Below are 18,875 nucleotides of genomic sequence, written 5' to 3' on the forward strand. Positions count from 1 at the left end.
CTTGGCTTGGCAAGAGGTGTCTCATTTCCCTGCATAAAAATTGCAGGATGTTTGTAAGTGTTCCACTTTGGTGACCTGCATAAGAGGCGAAGCCAGCCTCCGCTCGAGCAAAAAACAAGACTTCGCGAAGGTGCACTGTTTAGGGGCCACTTACAATTGATTGTCAAATTGATTGTCAAAGTGATTGCGATAGGGTCAAAGGGCAACAGCAATGCTAGCAGTGCACAAGACACATGACAGGAAGAGCAGGGCAATGGCAGATCGGAAGTGAAGTGACTCACTCATTCCTCTGGTCTGCATTTTTTCTTTCCCCCACAGCCACAAAAGAAGTGAAGCAATGAAAAGCTTGAATAGAGAGGCCAGGAAAGGCCACGCCCAGGAAAACTAATTTTACATCCCCTGTTGTGAAAAGATTTGCTTTAGCAGAGGCTGCCGGTGAGTGACCTGCCTTGGTGAGTGAGCGCCCAGCTGTTCTCCTGTATCGTTCAGGTGTTTAAAACTTGATGGGGCTGAAAGGCTGGCTTTGTGGGGGAGTCTGAGGAAAAGATCAGGCTGGCGGGCAAAGATCTTTGCAAATAGCCTGGCTAAAGGCATGCAGCCAGTTCCTGGTAACTGCGTTTAGTCAGTCTCCTCCTGCTTTACTGACATTTCAGTTGTACCTGTACACCAGAAAGACTTCCCTCTTTTAGTATAGCCCAGTCAGTGTGCTGTGAGGGAAAGGTGCGTGTGTGCGTGCACATGTGCGCACGCACGCATGGGGGCTTTCATTTGCACATCCCCAACTCCTTTCATTTTTAGCCAGATCATTCCTCTCCCCTTTAGCCTTCTAAAAACAGTACCTAATGGGGCCATCACAAAAAGCAAGGGGGTTGCCACCTTCTGTCATCTCCTACCCCTCACAATTCAAGGACTGGCACAGCTTTCACCTGTATTTCCATCTTTGGGGCTGGTTGAATAATCACAGCTTTCCCATCTTCACAGCAAATCAAAACAAATGGAGACCTGCAACAAGATGTTGCAGTACACCCCCAGCTCCTAAAAGCAGTGCCCCTGTTCAGGACTCCAGCCACCTTTGGACAGCAGCCTCACAGCCCTGTTCAAGACTTACAGGTGGGGTGGGCATGGGCTTTGGGGCATTTCAGGAAGGGGGAAAGGGAAAAGCGACCACCCACATTTGTTCCTACCTCCTGAGGCCTTTTCTTGCAGTATTAACAGGATCAGGTAGCAAATGAACAGAAAGATCTTTCTCTGTCTGAAACTTCAAGGAGCAACTGCCAGTCAGAGTAGATAGCACTGGTCCGGATCACGGGTGGTGGCAGCCAAATGCAGCCTTCTTGGCTTCGCTATTTGCCTTCAGGACGTCTCCCTAAGATCATACCCTCGCACCCAGGTCACACCACCACTGCCCTTTCTGCCTCTGGCCACCCCCGTTTTTACGCATGGCCCTGCCCACCTCCAATATGCGGCCCCTGGGACATTCCACATGGGGGGATATGGCCCTTGGGCTGAGAAAAGTTCTAACCCCAGATTAAGACGGACAAATCATCTGATCTGGTACAAAGACAACATCCCATGTCTCTATAGCATCAGGGTGATCAGTTTGGGGTTGCTAGCTTGGAACCTGACCATTTCATAGCTCCAGAGCTGTGGCGATTCCGAGGCACAGGAACCGGGAAAGGTATCCCTTTTTCTTTTCCTTCCTTCTGAAGCACCCTGTAAAATGCAGGGTGGGGTGAATCTTGCAACACACATCTCCCCAATCCTGATCCTCACCCCCAGAATCCTTACTATAAACTGCTAAGGGCTTGAGCAGCCGCCGACTGATTCCGTCTCTCCCACCCCAGTTCCCCACGACCCGCTTAACTGACATCTCAGCGTTCCATATATCCTGGAAGCCCCAAAGTCATTGTCAGGCAGAATTTGGGTCATTTTCCTTTTAATTTACAAACATTTCTCTTTTCTGCCTACCTGAGGAGTGGACAGAACTCCAAAGGCACCACACTTTGATGTCCTCACATTGACGCAAGAACTAGTATTTTGTTATTTAAATTTTTGTAAACTATATTGTTCTTTTCTGATGTGTGTTTTGTATTTGTGTGTTGTTGTTTTTTGCAAGCCGCCTTGGGGGCCTTTTTTGGCCAAAAGGCGGCATAGAAATAAACCGTAACGGAACACGGAGGAACCACTTTTGGGTGCCCCTCCTTTGCTTCCAAAACTGATCAGCACTCAACTCATCCAAGTCCACTATTAGAAGAAATAACACACGTATCTGTGGCATCTGCTTGGAAAAAATATGTTTCCCCACCCCCACCCCCCATGTGATAAGGAGATAATCATTCAGATTTTTCCAGGGGTGTGCGAGATGGCATGCTTCATGAAAGCAGTTTGCTCAGAGATGAATTACTCTTTCACCTGCTGATAGTACAAAAGAAATCTGATTTTATCTGTAAATATTTGAGAACAGGCTTAAAATAAGTTTGTTGATTGTGTTGCAAACTTTCCCAGAGGGAGAGGAGCTGGTACTCAAGTAAAATACATTCAAGGATGTGCAGATTAAGGTTAAAACAACAAAGAATCTGATGCTGCTTACACAGCAACGCATACATTTAAAGCACCGCTCAAGAATCCTGAGTGCTGGGAATTGTAGCTCTGTAGAGGAGTAAACTACAGTTCCCAGGATTCTTTGGGAGAAAACGTGCTTTAAATGTATGGTGTGTATGCAGCCTTAGAGCACCCTAAAGACTAACAAATTTATTGTATCATGTATGGAGTACAGTCCATTTATATCAGTGAGGTCCAAAGCAGATACGATTCCATTGACTCAATTAGCAATTGCATAGATAGTTAGTTTAGTTTTTAATGTACATAGGAATATAGGAAGCTGCTTTATAATGAGCTGGAGCACCGGTCCATCTAGCTCACTATTGTCTGCACTGACTGACAGCGGTTCTTTCAGGGAGGAGTCTCTCCATCCTGGAGATGCTGGGGATTGAACCTGGGACCTTCTTCATGCTGAGCAGATGCTCTACCACTGAGCTACAGCCCTTCCCCGAATAGGTGTGGAAGCTATCTAGACTGTGTTTAAGGTACACAGCGCACAGTTAATCTACTGTGCCTGAATGCAGCCTACGTGGCATGAGATCTGCCACTGATCTAGGTCCCTATCCCAGATGTGAACTGACTTGCTTAAGAAATGGGGAAGTTAGCATCAGCTGGCCTGGTTGTCTTCCCCCATTGCAGTAGATTGGCATCTTTCCCCATCCGAAGCTATTAATGTGGCAATGCATGACATGTGACTGAGATAAATGGTTCTGAGCTTAAAATGTATAAAGAAACTAAAAGCTGGCTGGTCAACGGCCATTTTCAGCAAATGATCAGCCTTGGGCGGCTGTCAATTCTGTAACGAAATTGCTGCAATGGGCTGAGGGCGAACGTTTAAGAACTTAAGAAGAGCCCTGCTGAATCAGAACAAGGTCTGTTTACCATCCTCTTGCTTCCCACAGCAGCCAACCAGATGCCTCCAGGAAGTTTCAAGTGGACCATAAAGGCAATATATCAGCCCCCATTGTTGTACCCCAGGAAACCGGTGTTCAGAGCAGCATTGCCCCTGATCCTAGAGATTCCATTTAGCCACTGTAGCTAATGGGCACTGATAAAGCTGACCACTGTCATCCATGCTCTCGTAACCTCCAAGCTGGACTACTGCGATGCATTCTATGTGGGGCTGTCCTTGAGGTTGGCCTGGAAACTGTTGCTAGTGCAAAATATAATGGCTTGACTGTTCACTGGGGCAGAATATCACCATCATATTACACTGCTGCTGAAATATTTGCGCTGGCTGCCAGTTAGCTACTGGGCTAAATTCAAGGTGCTAGTACTCATGTACAAAGCCTGATACAACTCAGGACCAGGATACCTGAAAGATTGTTCCTTATATACCCAATTGATCAGTGTGCTCTGCAGCTTTATTTCAGATATTTAATACATGTTGCCACCCAATAAGATCATAAAGTCTAACATCTAAAATTACCCAACTGCACCACTGATGGACAGTCAACCTGGGGGCTTCTACATTCAAAGCATGTACTTAGCCCTGCGCTAGAGCCCCTCTGTCAGTGTGTTGATGGCTCTATTCAATGTTTAATAACCCTGAGATTTTTGTTTCTCAGCAGATCGCTGGAACCATGTACACAGCAATCCCCAAAAGGTAATGAACTGTTTTTTGTTGAGCTTTTTCCAGTAAGGAAAGTGATGGGGAAAATTCACTGCAAAGTGTGGGATAACACTTGCTTTCATCCAATGTTATCTAACCTCCCCAGAAACAAAGCAGAATAAATGCTCATTTATAGCCAACATCGTCTAATCTCCCTGCAAACAAATCAGGATGACTGCTCAATAAACACATTCTCTGGAAGCCCCCATAGTTTGTTCTGCAGTGTACAGTTTGATGCCTGCAACGTAATTGATTCTACTCCTGTGCTACCATTTTGCATCTGAGACCCCATCTGTACCATACATTTAAAGCACTGTTATATAGCACATTAAAAAGTCATGGCTTCCCCACAAAAATCCTGGGAACTATAGTTTGTCAAGGGTGCTGAGAGTTGTTAGGAGACTCCCATTCCCCTCACAGAGCTACAATTCTCAATTCCTCTTCCCAGGGAATTCTGGGAATTGTAGCTCTGTGACGGCACTTGAGGTCTCCTAACATTTCTTATCACCCTTAACAAACTACAACTTCCAGGATTCTTTGGGGGCGGCCATGACTGTTTAAAGTGGTATAATAGTGCTTTACATGTATGGTGCGGTTGTGGGCTGACTCCCGTTGATGGACCTTGGGGTTCTAATAAAACAAAGCAGATCCCACACTCCTCGTGTAAACAGTCTGGTCTCTCGTTTTTCCCCTGTTATTCTCTCCCCTTACGTGGATTCACCTTCTGCCCCAAGGGCAGGGAAATGATGGTTCTCCAGGGATTGACTGACTCCCAACTCACACAGCCCCAGCCAGCCTGCCCAATGGTCAGGAATGATTGGAGCTGTAGTCTAAGAACATATAGAGCGCCACAGGTCCCACCCATTGATTGATCCCTTTTCATCTTCTCCTCTTTGAAGTCTCTTTTCTCTTCCACTCCTTCCTGCCTCTTCCTTTGGGTTCATCCTGTCCCGTCCCTCCTCCTTTCCAATTCATTTCCTTCTTCCTTTTCCCCTTGTAGTGGCTCGCCTTTTGATGCTTCGGTGAAGGAGCCGGGCCTACACATTTGGCGAGTGGAGAAGATGAAGCCTGTGCCTGTTCCAGAAGAGATGAAAGGCATATTCTATTCTGGGGATTCTTACCTGGTCCTTCACAATGGAGCTGATGAACAATCCAGTGTGCATATCTGGATTGGTAAGCAACAATACCTGGCAGAGTCAAGAGGAAATCTCTATATGTAGAACCCATCTGTGGGTCGATTCAGTAAGCAAACATCCTCCATCAACACCTTCTCCTGAGCAAAGACAAGAATAAAAAAGGGAAAGCTACAGCCATCGAGTTATGAAAAAAAAGTGATCTTACGACCTGGTGACATGTCACCAGTAGTGTAGTGGCAAATTCAGAAATGCAGGGTCCCTTCATAATAGTCACAGCTGCACCCCCTTCTACGATTATAAAATAATCTGGCTGGGTTTGAATGCTGCTTTCTGATTCTCTATCATTGTCACCATTCCACTGTCCTTTCTCGCTGTCAGATATATTGCTTGAATTACTGAATTCAGTATCTACACGTTTGTCTCCGGCTGCTGCCAAACTGCTTGATGATGTGGGTGGTTTACTGTCATCAGGATTCACTGCCTCTTCTGCAATTACAGAACTCTCACTCTCCACAACTTGGCTTTTTAAAGTAGGAACTCCTTTCACTCTGATTAGCTCCAATCAGCAGGAAATGACAAGGAATCAAGTTAGAAGACAGTTCTCAGTGGCTAACACACTCCTCCTCCATGCTGATTGACTCATAGGATGCTGGAGATATAGGGATCCTGCTGGGACCTGGCTCCCCAAAAAGGAAGGAGTCTAAGATGCCCTAACACCCTGGACGACTACATCCCTGCATGTCACACAAGTTGTGCATACTGGAGTTTTAGGGAAATCTATTGTTCTTGTTGTTGCAATGATGTGGCCAGCAACATATCCTCTCGACCCTTGCCCTTCTTGGCTTATTAAAGCTTGCTGAGGGGGTTTGACCGAGTGGATCCAGGGTGAGGTCAATGCGTTGTTGCAGGAGGAAGTGGTTCCAGCCACCCTGAAAGAAGCAGGACCCATTGGTTTGTGAGAAGTACCGCCCTTTTCCAATTCCCCGCTTTTTAGGGAAAGTGATTGAGATGTTTGTGGCGCAGCAGTTGCAAGTACTCTTGGATGAAACAGATTACCTTGACCCATTCCAGTCTGGGTTCCAGCCTGGTTATGGGACTGAATTGGCCATGGTCTCCCTGATGGATGATCTTTATCAGGAAAAGGACTGGGGGAGTGAGACCCTGTTACTCTTACTTGATCTCTCAGTGGCTTTTCATACCATTGACCATGGTATTCTTCTGGGCCGACTTGGTGAGATGGGTATCGGAGACACTGTTTTACAATGATTCCGATCTTATTTCCAGGGTCATTTTCAGAGAATAGCACTGGGCGATTGTCTTTCAGCCCCCTGGTAATTGTGCTGTGGGCTGCTGCAGGGTGTCATCTTGTCCCTAATGCTGTTTAACATCTATATGAAGCCCTTGGGAGCGGTCATCAGGAGATTTGGGGTGAGGTGTCAGCAGTATGCTGACGATACCCAGCTCTGTTTCTCCGTAACATCTGAATCAAAAGAGGCCATGCAAGCCTTGGATCACTGCCTGGACTTGGTGGTGGGCTGGATTATGGTCAATAAACTGAGTCTGAATCCTAGCAAGATGGAGGTGCTGTGGGTTGGTGGTACCTAAGTTTGGATAATTGGTCAGTTGCCTGCTTTGGATGGGGTTGTACTCCCTCTGAAAAAGCAGGTTCGTAGTCTGGGGGTGATCCTGGATCCATCTTTGTTGCTCAAGGCCCAGGTGACTTCACTGGCTAGGAGTGCCTTTTACCAGGTTTGGCTGGTAAGACAGCTGCAGCCATTTCTGGACCGGGATAGCCTGACCACTGTTGTCCATGCACTGGTAACCTCCAGGCTGGATGATGATTATGACGATATCCCACCCTTCCTCCCAGTAGGAGCCTAGGGCAGCAAACAAAAACACTACAAAAAGCTCTAAAACATAAAAGCTGTAAATACTGTAATGCGCTCTATGTGGGGCTGCCCTTGAGGATGGTCCAGAAGCTTCAGCTGGTACACAATGTGGCGGTGAGACTGCTCACTGGGGCAGGGTACCACCAACACATCACCCCGCTGCTGAAAGAATTGCACTGGCTGCCCATTACCTACTGGGCTAAATTCAAGGTTCTAGTTTTGGTGTACAAAGCCCTATACAGCTTGGGACCAGCATACCTGAAAGACCATCTTATCCCTTATATACCCAGTTGATCACTACGCTTTGTAGATGAGGGCCCCCTGCAGATACCATCTTATCAGGAGGTCCATTCCGCACAACATAGGAAGCAGACCTTCAGTGTGGTTGCACTTACCCTTTGGAATTTCCTCCCCTTAAATATTAAACAGGCTGTTATCTTTTCGGCACCTACTGAAGACCTTCCTCTTTCAACAAGCCTTTTAAGTAGAGACCTTATCCCAGTCTACATCTGGGTTGGAATTGCTTTTTAAGATGTTTGTAAAGCTTTTTTTTAAAAAGATGCTTTTAAAAATGTTTTGTTTTAATATATTTTAAAGTCTGTTTTTTAAGATGTTTTAGAGTATTTTCAGTGTTTTTGTTTGCTGCCCTGGGCTCCTACTGGGAAGAAGAGCGGGATATAAATTTAATAAATAAATAAATAAATATTATTTCAATTTATTATCCACCCTTCACCCTAAGGGCCCAGGGCAGGTTACAACAACCTACTGCCAGTCAGTGCAGACAGTACTGAGCTAAAGATGGCCCAACGGTCTGAGTAAGCAGCTTCCTATGTTCTTTTGTTGAGGTGCACATACTTTCCTCCTGGAGAAATCCAGTGGCCCTGGTTTGGTTCTCTTTCTGTTGGCACTCACCATCTGAGTTCACTGTTAGAGGGGACTGAAATACACTAGCTGTCCCCGGTGTATATCCATCAGAAGTGGAGTTGGGATGATTCCTGTCTAGTAACTGCTCTCTCCCTGTCACCCAGGCCAGAACTCTTCCCGAGATGAGCAGGGAGCCTGTGCTCTGCTCTCCACCAACCTCAACTTCTTCCTGAAGGAAAAGCCTATCCAGTACCGGGAAGTGCAGGGCAATGAGTCCGACATATTCATGGAGTACTTCCCCCATGGTATCAAATACCAGGTGAGAGCTGACCAGTTTCTCAAGCTGCTGATCATGCTGCTTTGATCCACTACGAGCACTATTGCTAATCATTAGGACTAACACCCTATTAAAGAAAGCTTAGTCAACAACTCATGTGACCAGTTGATCTAGCCTGTCTGCATGAAGTTGCATATGAGAAACAGTAATTTGGTCTAACCTACCTCGTAGGGTTGTTGTAAGGATAAAATGAGGGAGGCAAGAGAGCCATATCTGCCACCTCCCACAGGCAGGTTATAAAGATATTAAAGAACAAGTTGGGTTGTATAAAATCAAAATAAGTAAATAATGAATTTCACAAACACAATTCATATAACAAAGCTTATAGGCATAAAAATGGAAAGTAAGCAATTTGATGTGTCTCTATACTGGAGCAGCCTTTGATCACCTGGCACACTCCAGATCTTTTGGACTACAACTCCCATCAGCCCCAGGCTGAGGCTGATGGGAGCTGTAGGACATAATGCCTGGAGACGCCAGGTTGACAAAGGTTGCCGTAGAGGGAATGACAAACACCAAATGCAGGTTGACCATAAATTGGTCTTCTTCAGCGGCCTAGCAATATCACAAAAATCACAATTTCTCTTATAAACATACTGGGGCAGGGGGAGCCAAATCTGGAAAAAACAGTGTGTGTGTGTGTGTGTGGGAGAAATAGTGCAACAATAGTGTCACTTGTAACCAAAATTGATTGTGTAAAGGGATTAAAAACTGGCATTAGACATGGCTGAGAATTTAAAAATATATAAAAAGCTTATCTCAAGGATCCTATCCCCACTACCATCCCAGAGCCCCCCATCTTCTTCCAGCTTCCTTGTAGCCTCAACCCCTTTTGTCTGTGCTCTGCAGGAGGGAGGCGTGGAATCTGCCTTTAACAGAACCCAGGCCAGCCAGCAACCCAGCCCCATCCGCAAACTCTACCAAGTGAAAGGGAAAAAGAATATCCGGGCCACCGAAAGGGAACTGAGCTGGGCTAGTTTTAACACTGGTGACTGCTTCATCCTTGACCTAGGAGAGGTGAGCTTGAAACAGGAGGGGATACATCTTTTGACCCGTCTCCTATTTATAATTGCTGTGGTTGTTTTCATGGGATTGTTTTATTGCACATTGCAGTGATGGACGTTTTATATTTGATTGTTTTAATGGGGTTGTTTTATTGCATATTTTAATTATGGTTGTTTGTTTACATTTTAATGTTTGTATCATTGTGGTTCATACATGTAAACTGCTTAGAACCCTACTTTGGCATTAAGCAGTATATAAATTGAATGACGATGATGTGGCGAAGATAAGGGGAGCATGTATGTTAGGAAAGAGGGAGTGTATGGTCTGCTAAGCCATTGTGTTAGCACTTATGTAAAAAGGCAGTAATTTCTGTCACATCCTGTGTTCATCACAATCCGTTCTGTTTCCTTTACACTGAAACCTGCACTGTTTGTCTTGCTGTTTGCTATGGCTGAAACGAATGTAATTAATTATACAATTAATTATGTGATCAGTTTCAACGCATTTCAATGGAAGGGACATGTCAAAGGCAATGAAGAAATAACACAATTGTTTGGATAACGTTTGCGGACTAAAAAAATGTTAGCGAATACTTCCCATGTTCACTTGCGTGATTTCTGTTCCTGACCTCTGATGAACATGCACATTGCTTCAATTTCCACTTCTGTCTCTGACACAATTCTCCAGCATTCCTAGTTGTGAGAGTGTGCATCTGCTCCACATGCATTCAGTGGAAAGGAAGCTGCTCTGGACAAAGTAGAACACTGTAGCGAGTGATGGATGTGGGAAGTGCATAGAGGAGCTATACGGTGCATGGTGTTCTTGCCATAAATGGTATTGAGGGTTTCTCCTTTTGGTGTCTCCTTGCAGACCATCTTTACCTGGTGTGGGAGCAAATCCAACATCTTGGAGCGCAACAAAGCCCGAGATTTAGCAACAGCAATTCGGGATAGCGAGAGAAAAGGGAAAGCCAAAGTGGAGATCATTGCAGATGGTGAAGAGCCAGCTGAGATGATAGCAGTAAGTTTCTTGCAAGGGAGGAAGACGTGCCAGGGATGGAACTGTCTATCAAGTGGATGGGCGTTACTGAATTTTTCACTGTTGACTTGGAGGCTACACAGTGGAACCTGTGGTGGTTTGATGGGATATTAAAGCCCCCTAGGATGGGGGTCTGGGATACAGGTTGCCTTGCCACTCATAAAGTTCTTATTGAAAGGATCTAGGAAGTGGACTCCAAAGAGGGGAACACAAAACAGATATTGAGGTACCCTTAAAGGCCTGTTCATCACTTCATTACTGCAACAACTGGCAATGATTTTCACGACTGTGGACTGACCATAGGAGATATGGAGTTGCCTTATTTGTCCGCTATCCCAGTTTTGTCTTCTCTGACTTACAGCATCTTTCCAAGGCCTGAAGCAGCGAAGGGTCTTTTCTATTACCTGCTACCGTTGGGGTGGGGAGCCTGTGGTCCTCCAGGTGTTCTTGGACTACAATTCCCATCATCCTTGACCATAGGCCCTTTGGGCTGAGGATGATGGGAGTTGGATCCCTGCTTAAACAAACAAGACTAGAGATGCAGTGGACTGAACCTTCTGCATGCAGAAGATGTGCTCCATAACATTAGGAAGCTGCCTCATGCTGGGTCAACCCATTCGTCCATGTAGCTCAGTCCTGTCTACTCTGACTGGCAACTCTCCAGGATCTCAGCCTCTCCATCCTGCCAGGGATTGAACTGAAGATCATGGCGTAGTGGTCAGAGTGCTGGACTAGGACCTGGGAGACCAGGGTTCAAATCCCCACTCCGCCATGAAGCTTGCTGGGTGACCTTGGGCCAGTCACAGCCTCTCAGCCTAACCTACCTCACAGGGTTTTTGTGAGGATAAAATGGAGAGGGCGGAGAACCATACGTGCCACCTTCAGCTCCTTGCAGGAAAGGTGGGATGTAAATGTAATAAATAAATAAACAAACAAATAAATAAATAAGACCTTCTGCCTGCAAAGCATGCATTCTGCCACTGAGTCTTCTCCTTTCATACTTGGCAAGCAAGTATGGACAGTGCTCTATAAAGAAAGAAGCAATCATGGCGACAACTATGGGAATTCCTGTCTGTGGCCGCTGTGACAGCACTGTCACCACATTGGACCTGGGCTTACATTAAAGCCTGGGGGGCACAGAGGTGGGGTTCTGAGCCCAGAAATGAAACTGCTGGAAGGATGCTATCAGCATTACTTGTTGTTGTCTTTTTCCAGGTCCTGGGTCCTAAACCAGCTCTGAAAGAGGGCAGCCCTGAGGAAGATGTTGTGGCTGATCAGAAGAATGCCGTTGCAGCTGTCCTTTATAAGGTAGCATCCCCAAGATAAGAGCAAAGGAGCACAGGAAGCTGACTTATACCTAGTCAGACCATCTAGCTCGGTGTTGTCTACACTGGCTGGCAGCAGCTCTCCAGGGATTCAGATGAGGGGGTGTTCCCAGCCCTACCTGGAGATCTCAGGGATTGAACCTGGGGCCTTTGGCTGGCAAAGTATGTGCTCTACCACTGAGTTGCGGCCTGTCCTGTTTATAGGAAGAGCAGAGGCCTGACGAACAAGATTGGCTCTGGGTTTTAGCAGATCCCCAGCAAACTGCCTTCTCCAGGCAAGCAAAAGGCGTGATTGGCATTCAAGGTCACATGCCAGCCAGGCAAAAATGCTCGTGGCGTGAAGCAGGGCCCATGAGGGGGGTGGCCTGGGGAAAGGAGGGGTGGCCTGGAGAGAGTTCCGAGGACCAGAGATAGAGGCCTGGAGGGCAGAATTTCTCCACCCCTGCCCTAAATTATATTATTAATATCTCTGGCCTGTAGTAGATGTAGATTTTCACTTGTATATCCAGGGCATCTTAGCACATGGGGGATGCTACAATATTCCGACACCCCAGGCACCATTTTGTATCTAGCTCCACCCCCACCACAACCCCAGGTGCCATTTTGCACTTGGCTGTGTTTGGTGGACTTCAAGGTTCTAGTGATAAATAAAATAGATCCAACTATCTTGAAGTCTGCCCTACATACTGGTAGACTTCTCCTCTATAACTTGGGAGATCTCAAGTTAATGAAGGCCCCTGCTCCTCTTCTCAATCTTCAGGTGTCGGATATGACGGGGAAAATGAGCCTGACTAAGGTCTCAGAGTCCAGTCCATTCCGTCAGGACCAGTTAATCACAGATGATTGCTTCATCCTGGACAATGGGCAATGTGGCAAAATCTATGTTTGGAAAGGTAACATTCACATACAACACACTGCTGGGAGAACAATGTGGTCAAATTGACCTTGATTTCCATTGTCAGAAGAAAATAATGCATGGTATTCTTGACTGTTTGGCTTAACCTTTCCATGGACCACATTATGAGAACCTCTGGTCTAGATGGTTCAGATTTAAGAGAATATCCTCTTCCTAAGAATACTGGTTTTCCACACTCCTTCCCAGAAAACACCTGCTCTACCCTGCTTTCTGAGCATCACTCTCGGTTCTTCCAATCTGTCCTTTTCCATCCTTCCTTGAGCAGGCCTCAAAGCAAATGAGCAGGAACAGCAGGCAGCCCTGAAGGTGGCCGAGGACTTCATCTCCCGAATGAAATATCCCCTGAACACACAGGTAAGCAAACAGAGGCTGCCTGCTAGTCAAAGTTTTTGGAAGGCTCTGATAAAGGAAGAAAATACCTAAAAACTTAGAAGAGCTGGGAACGTTGCAAGAGCTTATCCCAATCAGCATCTGTATTGGAATTGTTTTTAAAGATGTTTGAAAAGATGTTTTTAGTGCTTTTTCATTTGTTTGCCGCCTTGGGCTCCCTTTGGGAGGAAAGGCAGGATATAAATTTAAATAACGACCACTTAAGAGCAGCCCTGCTGGAATAGACCAAATGTCCATCTATCTTAGGCATCCTGCATTTCCCACAGTAGCCAACCAGACGCCTCTTGGATGCCCACCAGCAGGACACAAAAACAACAGCCCTCTCCTATTGCTACTTCCAGCAGCTGGTGAACATGGAGATTCCTTTTAGCTACCACAGTAATAGACACTGATAGAATGTGTCCATGAATTTGTCTAATATCTTAATCAAGATAGTGGCTAGCACCACACCTTGTGGCAGTCAATTCCATAAGTCAATTACGTGTTGTGTGAAGTACTTCCTTTTGTCTGTCTTGAATTTCCTACCAATCGTTTTCACTGGATGGCTCCAGATTCTGAGGCATATTCAGGCATTTGCTGAACCCATGAACTCTGTATTCATCGACAGCAGGCAGAGGTGCTGCCCCAAACATCCCCATGCACATCGCCCTGCACACTCAATTCTGACCTTTGTCATGCTGAACAAGGAAAATCTGCAGATGGCTTAAATGTGAGTCAAATCCTCTGCATGATCAGAGGGTCTGTTACATGAGGCATTCCACTCACATTCAAGAAAACATGAGTAAAAGCCTCATGGAGAAGGTCAGGGATTGTGCTTACAGGCAACAGCAGCTGGTGGCTCTGGAATCTGCTCTGGGTTTTAGTCCAAACTTTCAAGGAGCTGTCCAAGGTGCTTTGAAAGTTTGGACTGAAACCCAGGGCAGATTCTACTGTCCCACTGACATGGAGCCACCAGCTGCCACTGACCACTTCTTGGGAGTTCCAACTAAAATCCGGATTCCACTGCCCCACTGACATGGAGCCACCAGCCCCCCTGCTTGCAGGGCGAGGTGCACAGAGATGTTGGGAACTGGATTTGCATGTGTGCCTGCACCCACAGACACAGATTTCACATATTCAGGCAAATGCCTGAATTCACCTCTAGTATTACGAGAGGAGAAAACTTTTTCCATAGCCCTCTCTCTTTCATTGTGGATAATCCCATCATGTCCTACTGTTTACACCAGCTTTTCCCAACCTGGTACCCTCAAGATTAAGACATCTTAATCTTGAAGACCACCACTCCCATCAGGCCACACTATTCCGAATAAGGCTGCATCATGGATTCATATGATGACATTGGGCATCTTGTTTTCAGTTTCTTTCGTAATTGTCCCTCACATGGAGTTTGCTCTTTTTGTTGTCATTGCACAGTGAGCTGATGTTTTCATTGAACAGCACCCTCCTTTTTTCTGGTTAGTTATCACCAGTTCAGCCCCTATCAGTGTGAAATTAGGGTGTTTTTTGGGCTCCCAGATCCCAGGCCTGGCATGAGTGCCTGGCATGAGTGCCTGGCATCCTCAGGAAGCAGCCAGGGTCCTGGCATGGTCCACCATGGATGCCTGTTCTGGGCTCTCCCCTTAAAAAAGCAAACACTGATCTGACGCTCCAAACAGTAGCTGCCATTTTCATTTCCCACAATGCTCTAGGTATGATGCTACAGCAAGGACATTGAGGGAATTTTAAAATGGCAGCCAGTCACCACAAATTGACACTGCTTGGAGCACTGCTGCTGTCCACTGCAACGAGGTGAGATTGCCAGAGGGCAATTTGTTCTCAAACCTGGAACCAGCTCTGCTCGATCCTTTGGCATGTCCAAGGAAAAGAGGGAAGGGACTGGAACAGTGTATATGCTGATGCAGTGGTTACACCAGCCTCCCCAAATTTGGTGCCCTCCAAATGTTTTGAACATCAGCTCCCATTTGTTGTTGTTATATGCCTTCAAGTCGATTATGACTTAAGGTGACCCTATGAATCTTTATATATATATATATATATATATATATTCATAGGGTTTTCATGGCAAGAGGTATTCAGAGGTGGTTTACCATTACCTTCCTCTAAGCCGACGGCACCTGGTATTCCCAGGCGGTCTCCCATCCAGTTACTAACCAGGCCTGACCCTGCTCAGCTTCTGAGATCAGACGAGATTGGGCGTGTTCAGGGTAGTATGGCCGTAGGCTCAGCTCCCATTAGCCCAAGCCAATATGACCCATGGTCAGGGATGGGGGTCTAGGCCAGCCACATCTGGGGGGCACTAAGTTTGGGGAAGTCTAGATTACAGCTTGGAGATGCTGCTAGTCTTCTTCCAACTGAATGGGGCATCATAGATGTGTGTCTACCACTGGTGTCCTTGTCTCACCCACCTTTATCCTGGTTCCAGGTGGAAATCTTGCCCCAAGGCCGCGAAAGCCCTCTCTTCAAACAATACTTCATAAGCTGGAAGTGAAACAGAATCTACACCCTCAGCTAGCAATATTCTGTGCACGTGCCTTACCCTGTATCAATAATTATGCCTTATTAAACAGGAGTCACTCCTAATCGTCTTCTTTTGACCGATGTTACTTTTTTGCTGATTCACTGCATTTCATAGACAGAAAAAGTGGAGGGACTGTAGCTCAGTGGGAGAGCTCACACTTTGCATGCAGAAAGTCCTAGGTTCAATCCCAGGCACCTCCACCTAAAAAACCTCTCCGGTAGCAGGAGATGTGAAAGACCCTCTTGTGCCAAGCAACTGCTAGTCAGAGTAGAGAATTCTGGACAAGACGAGCCAATGGACTGACTCAGCATAACTTAAGGCACCTTTTCTGTGCTTCATATGTTCAAAAAAGAATGTTTTCTCTAAGCTTGGTGTGTTTTAAAGAGGGCACTTGGACAAATGGGAAATGATTTCCATTTCCTTGCTACAGCTAAGTACCACCAAGGAATCCAGAAGCACAGATGGGGGAGAAATTTGATTCAGTTTGCATTCAGAGACAAATCTACTTAATTCACACTTTCTGAAACAATATGAGACATAGCCACCCTTCAAAATTCACAGTTCTCCAAATTTTGCAGAGCAGTTCTCCAGCCAAGTAGCATGTACAAAAATGCATATATTGGGGGAAAGTGTGCACAAAAATGCATGTATCAGTGAAAATAACACACAAAAATGCATCATGCTAGGAGAAATTGGTCTGCAAAAATGTGTATGAAGCAAAATTGCACACAAAAAAGTATATGTTAAGAATAAGATCAATTAGCACTAAAGCACTGATGAACTTTCATGAGGATGTTTTTTTAAATTTAATTTTAACGGATGGAAATGTGGACAAACTGAGGGTAGAGCCATGCTTACTGGTGTGCTGGTTCCAGTGCGCCTCCACCTCAGTTTTCTGAAAATGGGAGCACATAATGCTAGTCAAACTCCACCCCTTTTTATTCTAAAACCTGGTTGGATCAGCTTGACTGCATTTTTTTAAAAAATTCAGCTTCAGGGAAGTTTCACAACTGATTGCTAGATCAACCTGTTGCCCCTCTAGGTGAGGCCAATGAAAATGCTTTGCTGTAGATTCAGACAGAGACAGTGATTGACCCAACGCTTTGCTATGGGCAGGGGTGTAGTGGTCCAGGGTCTCAGGGAGTCTTAGACCCTGTACTTTCTTGACAGCAGGGTTCCAATGTCTTCAGCATCCTATATGCCAATCAGCAAGAAAGGGAAGTGTGTTGGGCGCTGAAAAGAATCTTCTAACATGCTTTCTTGTCCTTTCCTCCTGATTGTAGCCAATCAGAGGGAAAGGAAGTAAGTCAGCCACTGAGAAGACTCTTCTCAGTAATTAAGACACTCCCCTTTCATGCTGATCGGTTCCTATGGTTGTTGTGGGAGAATCTGCACGTGGGAAGAACTGAGGAGTATGGAGATGACAATGGAGAGCAAGCAAGGGGGCGTAGGTGTGAGGGGACGTAGCGTGACTATCGTGAAAGGACCCTGCACTTCTGAATTTGTCACTACACTACTGGCTAAGGGTGGTCCTGAAAATTCTGAAGTCAGCATTGGGGAAGGGAGCTGTGTCCACTTGAGGACAGAGTCACTTCAAAACATAGCCAGAAAAACCATTCTCACTGCTTTTGAAGCGACTCTTGTGCCCACAACCTGAGAGAAACCAAAACAGACAAATTTGCCCATCACTATCTAGAAGCCAACCTAGCATCTCAGCTCTGTTAACTAGGGGAGCTTCCAGATGACCTGTTCATTGAGTATCCATCCCAATTTGTTTGCAGGCAGTTTTATTTAGTGAGCATTCACTCTGTTTTGTTTGCAGGGAAGTTAGATGCTGCTGCATCAAAGCAAGCATTATCCCACACTTTCCAGTGCAGTTGCCCACCACTTTCCTTATCGCAAAATGTCCAGTATTTTTGGGAAGCAGGATTACTGCACAAGACCTCACATTCAGCTATAATTGCACTTCCTGAATTTGCCTGTATGTAATTGAATCCTACTTGAAAATAGCAAGTCTGGAAGCCCTCCAAGAGTTCTGACTCCAGCACATGGGAAGCAATTAGGGTTGGAAAAAGCCGCACCATGGAAGTCACACCCGAAGGTTATGGAAACTGAGGACACACACCCTATGCTGGCTCCAGGATTTGCAGGGCCCTCCATCGGACCCCCCCCCCAGTAAGTCTACCTCCACACACCCACTGTCACCAGCTACAGCTATGCCTCCTCCTCTTCCTCTTCCATGCTTCCACCTGTTTGCTTGCCAGACAGAGAAGTTTGCGAGGAATTGCAAGTCACAACAGTGCTATTAAGTCAGGTCTTGCTTGTGGTCTCCCCATAGGTCAGGTGTAGGGAACCTTTGGCCCTCCGGATGTTTCTGAACTACAGCTCCCATCAGCCCCAGCAAACATGGCCAATGGCCAGGTAAGATGGCCAAAGTTTCCCCACACCTGCCACAGGCATATGGTTGGCCACTGCTAAGAACAGAGTGCTGGTCCAGATGGGCTTTTTGCCTGATCCAGCAGGACTCTTTCTATGTTCTTATGTCTCTACATTCCCTGCCATTAGGAGCGTTAATTTTTAATCTTCTGTTATCTACTACATCTTTCTGCCAAACTGAAATGAACAAAACCGAACAACATAATTTAGTATTTGTTTTAATAACTGTCAATATATTCCCATAGCCTTTTATGTCCATTTTGTGCCTCTGTCAAGGTGGAACCCAGGTTAGGTGCCCCTATTGCCCCACCCTATATAAGAAAAGTGAGCAACAGGCAAGCTATAGAGAACATGTCTGTGTGAGGTTCTTTTGGGGGGGGGGTGACCCTTAATCTATATTTACAGTTGGCTGCTCTTATAGTCTCAATTTACAACAGAAAGTTTGGAATGTCTGGTGGCGGGGTGCTGACTGGTGCTCCCTCCCTCTCAGATTCCTGCTTTGAAAACAGCAAATCCTGCATTTGCTCTCTCCCCCCCTTAGGCAGACCCATTCTTTCAAGAGCCTCCCTCTGTGGTCTTCTGCCTACAATGACACATTGTCAATCAGCTGGGCAGGCCCCGGCAAGCAATTCTGGATCATTCCACAGCTGCGCTAATGGCGCAACCACAGAAAGAGGCCTGCTGTTGAGCTGCTCCTCCGAGTGAAAAGTGACTCGCGGTTTCCTTTCCAAAACTGCAAATTCTATCCCTGCTATCAGTCACTCACACTGAGGGTAGAAACACACTCACTGTTCTGCCTGTTCCAGTG

At 46.1% G+C, this 18,875-nt stretch overlaps 1 protein-coding gene and 1 pseudogene across 4 annotated transcripts; one reads left to right on the forward strand and one right to left on the reverse strand.

Annotated features, from left to right (window-relative positions):
• The first annotated feature begins 247 nt into the window (after window positions 1-247).
• CAPG (capping actin protein, gelsolin like) lies at window positions 248-15,698 on the forward strand. Of its 4 annotated transcripts, none has more exons than XM_061592567.1 (10): window positions 248-452; window positions 4,170-4,207; window positions 5,214-5,386; window positions 8,267-8,421; window positions 9,289-9,456; window positions 10,315-10,464; window positions 11,698-11,790; window positions 12,568-12,700; window positions 12,989-13,077; window positions 15,536-15,698. In XM_061592567.1, the coding sequence occupies exons 2-10, from the start codon at window positions 4,185-4,187 to the stop codon at window positions 15,599-15,601; spliced, it is 1,050 nt and encodes a 349-aa protein (XP_061448551.1). In that variant the 5' UTR covers window positions 248-452; window positions 4,170-4,184; the 3' UTR covers window positions 15,602-15,698. The 4 variants fall into 4 exon arrangements, with proteins under 4 accessions (XP_061448551.1, XP_061448552.1, XP_061448553.1 ...); XM_061592568.1 differs by having other exon boundaries at window positions 4,173-4,207; XM_061592569.1 differs by having other exon boundaries at window positions 248-435.
• LOC133368891 (5S ribosomal RNA) lies at window positions 15,216-15,334 on the reverse strand (annotated as a pseudogene).
• Window positions 15,699-18,875: the final 3,177 nt, after the last annotated feature.

This window comes from Rhineura floridana, chromosome 12 (assembly GCF_030035675.1).
Source record: "Rhineura floridana isolate rRhiFlo1 chromosome 12, rRhiFlo1.hap2, whole genome shotgun sequence".
In the NCBI taxonomy this organism is placed as follows: Eukaryota; Metazoa; Chordata; class Lepidosauria; order Squamata; family Rhineuridae; genus Rhineura; species Rhineura floridana.

What these genes read in the sequence shown, in the direction of transcription:
- CAPG (XM_061592567.1), top strand. Translation starts at nt 4,185, where the DNA reads ATGTACACAGCAATCCCCAAAAG. An exon ending in AGCCAGCTGAGATGATAGCA is followed by an intron (nt 10,465 to 11,697) that starts GTAAGTTTCTTG and finishes GTCTTTTTCCAG; the next exon opens with GTCCTGGGTCCTAAACCAGC. An exon ending in CAAAATCTATGTTTGGAAAG is followed by an intron (nt 12,701 to 12,988) that starts GTAACATTCACA and finishes TTCCTTGAGCAG; the next exon opens with GCCTCAAAGCAAATGAGCAG.